General features: G+C 37.8%; 1 protein-coding gene across 1 annotated transcript in view; it reads right to left on the bottom strand.

The window, feature by feature from the left end:
* The window catches only part of WDR35 (WD repeat domain 35), a 45,162-nt gene extending 35,668 nt beyond the window's left edge, over nucleotides 1-9,494 (bottom strand). The window contains exons 1-9 of the mRNA XM_071807285.1: nucleotides 9,321-9,494; nucleotides 8,550-8,667; nucleotides 7,722-7,793; nucleotides 5,622-5,714; nucleotides 4,004-4,132; nucleotides 3,654-3,787; nucleotides 2,674-2,839; nucleotides 2,438-2,577; nucleotides 202-327 (exon numbers count right to left, since the gene is read on the bottom strand). Coding sequence (XP_071663386.1) covers nucleotides 202-327; nucleotides 2,438-2,577; nucleotides 2,674-2,839; nucleotides 3,654-3,787; nucleotides 4,004-4,132; nucleotides 5,622-5,714; nucleotides 7,722-7,793; nucleotides 8,550-8,667; nucleotides 9,321-9,494 — 1,152 coding nt within the window. The remainder of the gene's footprint in view (nucleotides 1-201; nucleotides 328-2,437; nucleotides 2,578-2,673; nucleotides 2,840-3,653; nucleotides 3,788-4,003; nucleotides 4,133-5,621; nucleotides 5,715-7,721; nucleotides 7,794-8,549; nucleotides 8,668-9,320) is intronic.
* Between the last annotated feature and the right edge of the window lie 2,511 nt (nucleotides 9,495-12,005).

Raw genomic sequence — 12,005 nt, forward strand, 5'->3', positions numbered from 1 at the left:
ATCATCACAAAAGCAATGGCTAATTCATTCCATCAGCAAGACAAACACATTCCACTAAAACTTCAAGTCAGTAGTGTTGCTCAAGCAATAATCATAAGTTAAGCATTGATTTATATATTAGAGAAAGCTGCTTTTTCTACCCATCCAGAAAGAGAGTAAATAACAGGAAAATTATTGCTATGGTGCCACATTACTACATACCTTGTAATCTGGACGAATGTTTGCAAAATATATGTAAGAATCGACAGCTAATGCAATTTTCAGTCCACTTCCCTCCCAAGACAAGGCTGATATCTGTTTACCAGGAACTTTCAGTGTGCGCAAATGCTTGTTTAAAAAAAAAGGAAAGACAAATATTCTGAATTTATCATAGGAAAACTACTCTAAAATACATAACAATGGTTTTGATAACTGATGAAAACCAAACATAAATCTTCTTTACACCATGATGCCTCCCAAATTACAATACGCATATGAATGAGATATTTAACATGGATTACCATAAAGTGTTATTTTGCCTCAATTCTTTTTTTGTCAGAGAGAAAGAAAAACAGGACCCAGTGATAGTTGAAACATACAGAAATAAATAACAGATGCAGAATGACAGCATAAACATTTTTTTCCTTCAGTTGGTAAATCGAATCACCTTTATAAATTCAGTCACTACTAAAATAAACACTACAACCGTACTGACACCTGACATGCCTCAGAAGTTTCACTTATGCTGGAAGTATATCAGTCAGTTGATGTATAACACCCTTAAAACTACAGCTGATAGTTTAAACAAATGAAGACATATAGCTCATCTACGTCAAAAGTGCATAAGAAATAGCTGCAGAGGCAAAGCATTTGCAGTGGGGCAATGGACTTTCTCCTTTGCTCTATTCCCTTTCAAAAAAAGTCTAAGGAAGGCAGTTAGATATCCCTTTACAATTCAAGAGCTAGCAAAGAAATACACTTTCCTTCTTTTTTATACCTTTATTTTGCTGTAGAATTTGAAGTTGCATGAAGGAAACAATTGAAATAAAATGTTTTCAAAAATTTTAAACTTAGTCCCACGGAGCACTTTTTTGTGGGAAGCTTTTTGTTTGCAAATAATACAGATGTATGTAATAAATGATATATTCATCTACTATTTACTGTAAGATTTAGCATAATCTTAGGCTTTTAAATAATAAAACATTTTACTGAGCAGAACACTCATGCTTAGATCCAGCTTTCCTTTTGAGGGCATACCTTCGTGCCAAAACAAACTGTTATCAATGAACTTCAACAGTTTAGTACCTATTACATGTCTTTGATCAGATGCAAATACTAAATCCAAATACTCATCACACATTCTTCACCGAAGATAGCATCTTTCGGAAAGTTAAGTCAGTACGTAAATACCAGAAATAGTACAAAGCAATTCTAAAAATCTAAAGAATTTACTTCTAAACACTAGATACAGAATCTGGAACACTTGCTTCAGTTAATCTGAAGGACATCAGAGATGTAACAACATAACTGTCAAAACCTTTGGTTCCATTTAATGCTTCCAACTAAGGAAACCCCCAGAGATGACCCTGGATCTGAACCCATTTCCCAGCACAGCTCACAGCTCTGTCATTACCACAGTTACCTCAGGACTGGTGACTTCCTCTGTACAAGAAACAAACTTCCTCACGCTGATACTCAACATTAATTTACAGATTCCCAGATACATTACTGGTAAGGAAATGAAATTACCCAAAATTATTTTGTAAGGCACGAGTAGCACAATGAACAAAAATATAAAGGAAAGTTGCCTGTCAACTGCTGAATATTTAACATCTTGTAAAAAAGACAGGAAGTGCAACAAAAAAAGTTCAAAACAATATCTATCCCCAACAGACAAACAAAGATTAGAAACAGCTTACCTTTTCAGAGGTTTCTGAGCCATTGCTTTTATTGATACCAGATGCCGTTTTCTTAGTTTTACTGACTCCATAAAAATAGAGAGCAGCATTCACTGCCTTATTTTAAACTCCTAATCTAGAGATTCCTGTGTCTCCTACACAGCCAGTGGACAGAGACAAGTACTTCCCGATTTGATACCCAAATGTTAAGTCAGTATCTTAACTGCTGCCTAAACATTCCAGATTGCTCATTAACTACAGTCTGAACTCAGGTATCTGAGTTAGGTGTTCAAAGTTAGACACTAGGCATATCTCATTATTTAGTGTTTTATGAGATGCACTCAGTTTTTCAAGCTGGGCACTAACTTGCTGTTCTGGAAGGAAACCTGGTCCTGTGTCATCTTTCCAGATTCAGGTGGATATCCTAGATACCTTAGAGCACATTAAACACACTAAACACCTACATTTTGGCATCCAAATTCCACCAGTAATGACCATGTAAACAAAACATACCGAGATAAAAAAACATTTAAGTTATTTAGTATATTAAACATTTTTACCTCACCAAAGGGAGTATAGAACTGCACAATGTTTACATCTTGAGGAGTTGCTTTTATGGAGCCTGCCACCGCCAACACACTTCCACAATGGTTCCACTGAATACATACTACACTCATACCAGTGTCAATCAAAACAGGATCTAGTTTTTAAGGAATAAACATAAAGAATATAAACATGAGTACACATTTTGGGTTGAGAGTAGCTCAGTAACAAGCAGCCCTCATATTGTACTTACTCTGGTCATTCTCATCTCTCATTATCTGGCATCTTCCATTCTGGTAACAGACAGCAAGACAAGGACAATCTGGTTCAACATAACCTTCTGTGCCATGATACCAATGTATCCCAGCAATCTCGAATGGTCCGGTTGCATTAACCAAACAACTCACTTTCATTTTCACCTAGACAAGAAGGGTTAATTATTTAAAGTCATACACAACATGCTATTTAGAAGAACAATTTAGATTCCTACTGATACCTTGCAAAAGACCAGATGTCTATGCATTTTTTTTTCCTGAGCCAAGAAAAATTTTAAGAGTTTGAAAAACTTCCTTATTCAAAGACGGATGAGACATATGTAAACATATATCTTAATTACACAGAAGTACTTTAATGTTGGCATCTTCATTCTTTGAAAAGTAACTTAAAAACAAAGAACACACACAAGGAACCTTACTGAAACTTTGCAAAAAATGAAAATAAGTTCAGACCACTCCTGGCCATGAGATTTTTTTAAAAAAGAAACCCTTTGTCTGTTTTTTATTGATAAAAGTCTCTAGAATAATATATAAAAGTAATTTGAAAAAATAAGTGTTCAAATTAGAATACTATTTAAATAAGTTTACTTCTGTAACTATTAGCCCTGTACATCTGGTAACACAGATAAGAGCTTTTTCTGAAAGATAAGAGTGCACCTGGATCACAACAAGGAGGGCTCAACTAGTGCTACCATAAATATTCATACATTTTCAATAACTATTGCAAGGCAAAAAGGTATTAGTTGATGTGATATTCCGTCAGCTACAAAGAAATAAATATTTACATTAGAAAGCTGCAGTTGTATAAATCTTGAATACAAACTTTGTGTACAAGACCTTGTCCAGTTCTCAGTACTGAAATCCACCAATGAAACAAACAAACAAGAAATGAATTAAGAGGAAGTAAGTTTTCATGCCTGTTGAAGTTAATACCTTTATTATACCACCATGAACTTACAATAAAATTTCCTTGACTGTCATAAATGTGAATGTCTCCATTTGCTATCCCAAAAAGTAAAACTTTGCTATCAGAGGACCAGGCCACGTGGCACAGGTGGATACCTTTCAAGTCTTTTCCCCAAATGCGATTGCCTGTAACAGAATATTGATTTAACTTAATAAACATACCACAACATTTAAAATAGGATGCAAGTTACCAATGTGAAAACAAAACCAGCCAAAGAAAGTCAAAACAACAATTAGAAAATAACTATTAATTGTATTTATCTAGAGAAACAGAGCCACTATGTACTTAATACTGAAAACAAAAGCTATCTAATACAACAATTAGTAGAGCTTAAATTTCACCTTCCACTGATCCAACAATCACAGCTCCATCTTCATATACAATACAAATCTTTTGTCCATCAGCATTCCAGCTTATGCTTCGAACAACAGATTTATTTCTGTTGTTAATCATCTCTTCATACCAAGCACCTATTGGTAGTGAATGAAATCTGAGTTATATTCTGATTTGATAAACTTCTAGTGGATACAAGGTACATGCAAGACACTGAATTCAAATAGTAAAATTATCTGCAAATAGGATAATAATGACATTTCCTAGCAATATGAATTTCTGAAGTTGTAAAAAAGAACAAAATAAAACAAAATAAAACAAAACAAAATAAAACAAAACAAAATAAAATGTTTATAAAAATTACCAAGCAATCAAATTAGGTGTTCAATTAAATGCAGAAATCTGAGAATAGTCCACTGGTAACTAAAGATGAAACAGTAGGTTACACATGACTCTACAACATAATATACAACAAAAAGCTACAGAAGCAGTTAAGTTTTGGAAAGGAATTAAACACAAAGTTGTTTTGCCTTTTCAGTAAAACTCTAACAAGATTACGCTATAGTGTCCCCCAGACTACTCAGACATAATTATTGTGTAACACGGTGTTCAGACGTGAGCTACTTATTTCCAAAAGAACCTGACTAATGAGGAAAAGGAGAAGGGAGCCAAAGTCCAAGAAGGGCCCTAAAGGAAGAGATCTGTGCTTATGCAATTTCAGAAATTACAAGAAAACACTAGGAAACATAAATAGAGGGAACAATCATCTTTGATATTAATATGTATTAAGTAATTTTCTGGTTCTTTTCCAAAACTAAGAGATGATTTATGTGATAGTAGCCACCACATATCAGGCAGAAAGACTCACCAAGTTATATTCTTTATTCCTGAAATAAGAAGCTGAGTTCAGATTTTGTTTCCATTTTTCATTAAATAAGAATCCCCAAGACAAAAAGAAAATGCTTTATTTTGTTTTTCTTTCCCACATGTGTTGGACAGTGGTTAATTTGACTGAGAGGTTTACTGGTTTCCAAATGAATTTGGAAGTACATGTACATGTGAAAAGATCACGAACAGCAAAAGCCAATTACAACAATACACTGGTTCATCATACTAGTTCACTGCCTTAATTAAACATTTTAAAAATTTGTTTTTATGAAAGTATTTAACTGGTGTTCTAAGCAAGGTTGCTAAGTTCTTGTAGTTCTATCAATATGTCTGTGTTTGATGTACTTTGCAGAACTATTTAAATATTACAATGATACCCAGGACAGAACCTACACAAAGAAACACTGCTTCGTTTTTTTTTCTTTCAACATACTATTTTCCTCCAAGAGAATAAAGTAACAATGATAAGAAAATAAGAAATTCAGAGTAGTTCACCAAGTATATGGCTAAGCACTGATATCTTTTCCCATGGTAGTTCTGCAGGATAAATGCCTTTTTCTATTTCTCTCCAGTCAGAATATGTAGGCAAGCATTACAATAAAATCTTGGAAATTGTTTTAAATCTATTTTGAGCTTTATGGAAGACTGAAGAATTGTAAAAATTGCTGGGGAAAAAAAGAAATAACATTTCTCATAACATGGGATATTATTCCATTTCTAATTTGTCCTGTAGAATACCTTTATACAGCAGCCACACAATGATGAGTCCATTTTCATCACTGGTCGTCAGTTTTTGATACTGTTCATTCCACGCCACCACTTTCACAGAACCTAGAAAATTATACACATTTTTTTTAATTTACATTATTTAGACAAGTTAATAAAAACCACCACTTCCAACTTAATTAACCTGGAGCTTTTCAGAAATATGCACTGCTGACTTTGATTTCATATTAGGTATTCCTTCAGTATCACTCATTTCCTCTTTCAAAATTCTGCTGAACAGCTCCTCTTGCTTCTGAAATCACCCGCTTGAGTAACATCCTCTCCAAATACTGCTTCAATACACAAAACTCAAATCACAGTATTACAGTTTCTCACCGCCTCTGACATGTTAGCCTTGGAAGCTGACAAAAATTTACTGTCCCAAGAAGTTTTGCATTTTCTTCTTCTTAGTAGTTTGATCCTCAGTAGCGTTGCACTTTTAAAACAAAATCTCCCTCACAATTACCCAAAAAAGCACTCTACACACAATTCCTTCGGACCTTCAAGTCTCATGTGGGATCCTACTCATAAATATTTGACTTGACTTGAATCATCTTCAAACCATTTCTAAGCAGCATCTTATTTCCTCAGTTCAACACTGAATATGAACTTGGCCACTTCAAGCATCACACTCTTTCATGCCCTTGCCGCTAGTCATCCTTTTCCTCTGTATTCTTTCCATTTTTCAGCATTTCAGTCACAAACTTTATCAACAAATGCAACTGAAGATATCCCAAATGTCAGGGATATTTAAGGCAACAATAATCTTTTTTTCAGAATTGCAGACATTCATTCAAAATATCCACTATCTCAATTCCTCACGATTCATTCTTTCAGTCATATTTATCTAGACTCCTAAAATAATGTGGCTGTTGGCAGGTTTCAACTGCAAATCCTCATGAAAAGACCCTTTCTTCAAATAATGTAAGGATTTTAGCATCCTCTTCATACCCCACTGTACACAGATGATAAACATTTCTCACACAAGAGTTTAATTCCTCACTGTCTAATTTCCCTGCATTCAATTTTTACTTTCACAGACTATCCTTTTATAGCCTGTTTTCTAACCTCTCTAAACTTTGTCTGTATACTATACTGCAGTCTACTTAGTACACATTCTGTAATTTGCCAATAAAGTCTTATCCACTTATGTGTCACCAGAAAAAAATGCTTAAGAAAGCTTTCAGTCGCGTTTCTCATTTTAGCTTATCACACTGAGTTTAAAACTTTATAAATACAATGTAAAATAAAATTGTTCTCCTTTTCTTTTTTTAAACACAGTAGAACACCATTGTTTGGTTAACTCAGCAATTCCAGCATCAACTGCCCATCAGCTTAGTTTTTCCCTTCTGCTATAAAGAATTCTTTATCTGTCATCTACCAAGGTGGTATGTGAACAAATGTGTGGGAGCAAATGTATTATGATATTTTATATAAATACCTAAAAATATATCCCAGTCCCACACAACTGATTAGAATGTCCAGACTAACCATTCTGAAGTCAGAGTTAACAAGTACTATACCAGAAGCACTGCATGATGAAAGGAAAGAGGAGAGGAGGAGAGAGGAGAGAAAAAGCAGCATCCAGTTAAATAGAAATCAATACTTCCTTCTCAGGATAATCAATGCGGACCAAATAATTTGGAAAAAGCAAAGCCTGGATAATACAAAACACAAGTGAGGTAGTAATGTCAAAGTTCACAGACTCAACCTTGCAAAAACCATAAGCAAACTCTAAACTGTAACAAGTAGAGCAGAGCTTGGTTTGGGCAGCATGCATTCTGAGTCACACACACAGTATCAGCCAGGAGAACTGAGATAAGGCCATATCTGTTTGATTCTCCACCCAATTATTCACTCACAGATATAAAAGAGTGACTGTAGGTCTTTCATCAGCTAACTTGGTAAAAATAGATAGTCAAGCTGTTATATACTTGATAATCTTTATATACTGATAATCTTTATTTCAGGCTCATAACAAAAAGTTATAGAAAAATTACACCATCACCTTCATAAAATCTTGTATTTTTTAAATTCTAATTAAATGTTCATTAAATGACCAATGATACTTACCACTATGACCGTCAAGATGCTGATTCACAGAAAGATTGCTAGGAGCTGTAATTCCCTTTATTTTTGCTTCATCTAAAAATAACAAAAATAGCTATAAAATAAACCTAATAAAGTATACATATTACTACGTCTCTATCAATACTGCAGCTCTAATCACTGTTTCAATACATCAAATTATTCACCTAAAAGTATGTAAAGTATAACCGCAGGATGAATTTTCCACCCCTCAGTTCAATGTGTTTGCATTGTCTCTGGCATCCAAATTCATATAATCTTTATGGTCTAGCAGTTTTTCAGGAAAAAAAAACCAATGAAACAAACAAAAAACCTCACAACAGCAAAAATCATGGGTATCACATTGTTATAATAAAAAAGGTTTGAAAGATTTTAAAAACATGTTAGATTTTCCTTTTCTTGAAACCTATTCATTAAAAACAAAGTTACACAGCTTTCTCCCTAGAATTATTAAGACGGTAGACAACATCCAAACAAAATCAAGAAATAACGAAATAAGTTCCAAAATAAACTGGAAGCCTACACAAAAAGAACAACAATGAAACGTATGCCCCCAAAAAAATACAAAGAGAACTTCAGCAGATAATAAGTAGATAAATTCCACGTGTGCCACATAAGAGAAGCTGGAGGAAAAGAGCATTAAAAAAAAAAGAAGTGAGAGCATATTTGATGTTTATGCAAATACACAAATATGTACAGACTGAAAACATTAGCAATATTGTCAAGTAACTTGCAGAAGGAGTTATGCTTTCAGAATTCTCAAGTGTGGTGGATTTTGTTCTTAAAATGAAAAAAAAAAAAAAATTCATTTACCTGTCTGTGTTTCTAATTTTAAAACTTTCAGTAACCCATCGTCCCCACCACAGGCTATGAAACCTTGGTCCTTACTCCAGGCAATAGATCTTAATCGAACGTTACCAGGAATTGCAATCTGAAAAAGAAATATTTTGTATCTCTACTGTGCTAGGAAACAAAATAAACTAATTTCTATTAACAGGTCAGTACATGAAAAAAGACACAGAAGACAATTAGCATTACAAGCTGTAGTGAAACTTCACTACAGCACTTGAGAAAGGGAAACTAATATATATGCGGTAAATAATAATAACAGGACATCTTCAAAAATGCACAAAGAAGGTGACATGAGCAACAAAACAGGTGAGAGGAATCACACAGTGTGCAGGTCTTTGCTGCGAGTTGGTCTCCAGCTGAAGGGCCACGTCCAGACTCTCCTGGGGGAGCAGTGGCTGAGGACACAGCTGAAGGCCGAAGGAAACCCAAACCCTCAAGCTCAGGCCGAGAGGGCACAGGCAGGAACGGCCAGGGCAGCACTCCGGGCAGGGCCCAAGCCCACGGCCGCACCACTAAATCCAGCCCGAGAGTCCCCTCAGCGCCCCGAGGCCTCTGCCCTCCCCTGCCCCAAGGGCTGCCTGTCCCCCGCCACCCCGACTTTCCTCCATCTCCCAGGAGCACCTTCTTATACAGGTAGATTAACATCCTGGAGGATCGCCGGGCGCGGAGGGCCGACCCTCACCGCTCCTCACGGCTGCGGGCCCGGCGCGGCCTCCCTGGTAACCGCGTCACCCTGGCAACGGCCGCCGGAAGCTTGCCCCACGCTCGCGCCTCCGCTTCCGGGAGCGGGAAAAGAAAAGACGCATTTGCTGCTGCCTGCCTGTTAGCGCCAAGCACGGGCGATCCCGCCCCTTTTGGGCGGAGCCAAACTCTGGCACCGCCCTCAGGGCTGAGGCTGGTAGCCATAGGCCCTGTGGCAGCCTGTGCAAGCGCCTAACGCCTGGTCCTGCCTGCTGGCTTCTCAGCTTCCCGGACGGCAGAGGGGGGCCCGCTGAGAGCGAAGGGTTACTGGGGATTTCCCAGTCTCTGCGCGGCGATTAACACTCGTACTCACCTCGGGTAGGAAGCACTGGTAATTAATCGAATCCGGAGTTCTGTTTTCTGCTCCTCACTGTAGGAAAGTCACTGAGGTGCTGGAGAGAGTTCAGAGAAGGGCAACGAAGCTGGTGAGGGGTTTGGAGCACAAGTCTTGTGAGGAGCAGTTTAGGGAACTGGGGCTGTTCAGCCTGGAGAAAAGGAGGCTGAGGGGAGACCTTATTGCTGTCTGCAACTACCTGAAAGGAGGTTGTAGCATGGAGGGGGTTGGTCTCATCTCTCAAGTAGCAAGTGATAGGACAAAATGACCTCAAGTTGCGCCAGGGGAGGTTTAGATTGGAGATCAGGAAAAAAATTCTTCATGGAAAGGGTTGTCAGGCATTGGAACAGGCTGCCCAGGGCAGTGGTGGAGTCACCATCCCTGGAGGTGTTTAAAAGGCGTTTAGATGAGGTTCTTAGGGACATGGTTTAGTGCCAGAGTTATGTTATGGTTGGGCCTGATGATCCTGAGGGTGTCTCCAAACCAAAATCATTCTATGGTTAATAGAGACCACTGCTTATACACAAAGGAAAACCTGAAACCTTGCCAAAGTGTCTGCACACTATGGTTTTAGTAGAACTTACACCAATACATCCCCAGAGTTACCCCGACCTCAGAGCTGCCCCAGGTGTTGCTGTTCACTGAAGTAACTGATGGCCCCAGCCGAGGCCACAGGTGTCGGTCACCATTTCTGCTCCTTCAGAAGATGCTGTGGCAACCACAGCAGGGTTGATCAGTCACTTGCTCACACAGATGAATAGCGCCTTGATTCAGTGGATCAGAGAGGTCAAGCAAGCGCTATGGCTGCTGTTACAAAGCTCTTGGACACTGAGCAGTGCAGATGGCAGGGGTATTATGGAATAGTCTGCCTTACCCTATTGAATGATTTGGTATACTGATTCTTATATAATTTCTTTAGGAACTGCTAATCTAGAATTTGCTTAGCATAAGTTTCCTTAGTGTAATTTCTGCAAGTTGTAAACGTTTGAAGTTTCTGCTCTGTTAGGTAAAAAAGGCCTCAGAGTCCTCAAGCTAGAAGATAAGGGGAGCTTTGTCCCTGGAGATAAGTCAAGGAGCAGAACAGCACCTAATAGAAGAAAGTTTTGGCTGTTGCTGAGAACTTATTTTCTGCAGGTGCAAAATAGCAGCTAAAGGTCAGAAATTTGACAGCCTGCCTGACAAAAATGAAGAGATCCAATGAAGAACAGGGAGATGCCAGGCTCTGATTTTGCACTTGGCCCCAAATGACTCACTTACCTTGCAAATAAGCTCTTTATTTAAGAAGAGCTTCTGTAATCCACACCTGAGTCTCTGCTATGGGAAACCTAGGGAAAAGAAACTTCCCTAACAGGGGTAAGGACCAAGCCTGGATTTGTGCCTGCACAAGGTGTGCACGGGGCTTCAAGAGCAGCCTGGATCTGCAGCACTGACTCCCAGCTAGGTTGTACCCAGCTGCAAAATAATTATTTTCCATATTGAAAGCTGTTTTGTAGCTGATCAACAGCAAAGGGGAACACGGGTGATGTACAGAAGACAGTCTGCACTGTGTCTTCTGCATCCTGCTCTACAAACTTGCCTGCTTGGCACAGGAGGAACAGAAGCGCCATGTCTCCCACAATACCCCCTTGCTTTCATAGCAGCTGACTACTCCACAGTGCAATTATCCACAACACAAACACTGAAATATAAGCAATTTGTTCAATGTCAAAGGAGAATCATGATGAAGCCAAGTTCTCGAACCTGTGTCTTGTCAAGTTTTAGTGCTGTTCCCCTCCTCTTAGAGATGCTGACTGGAAATGCAGAGAAGTAGAACAAGCCACAGGTTAACATAACATCATTTTATTGACGTTACATGAATGTGCAACAGTGAGGAGCTCTGGGCATACAGCTTTTTGACTGATGCCAACTTAAAAGCAAATACGTAAGGCAGAACTATAAAACAAAGTTGGCTGAACACCTGTAAACATCTTAGAGCTGAGTAAGATAGCTAAAGGTAATTTAGAAAATGCCTGTGGTCAGGCAGTTGGACTAGGTGATCACTGTAGGTCCCTTAGAACTGAAATTTTCTATTTTATTCTCTTTGAGGCAGAATAAAAATAATTTTAAAATACCATCCAAAAGATTAAATTTAATTCTTTTCATAACAGTTCCCTGCATCAGTCTCAAAGTTTTACTGCCTCAATAACTAAATATAATTTGAAATTACTGCGGGTTGGAATTTGGTCCATCTTTTTGAAACAGCCTGGATATTTAAAATAAAAATGTTCAGTCAATAGGACCTGCTCGTATGTTCTATTTTGAAGAAATCACTTCTATCACCTTCGAATTTTATCTGATGCTCG

The sequence above is a fragment of the Patagioenas fasciata genome, chromosome 3 (assembly GCF_037038585.1).
Source record: "Patagioenas fasciata isolate bPatFas1 chromosome 3, bPatFas1.hap1, whole genome shotgun sequence".
NCBI classification, from domain to species: Eukaryota; Metazoa; Chordata; class Aves; order Columbiformes; family Columbidae; genus Patagioenas; species Patagioenas fasciata.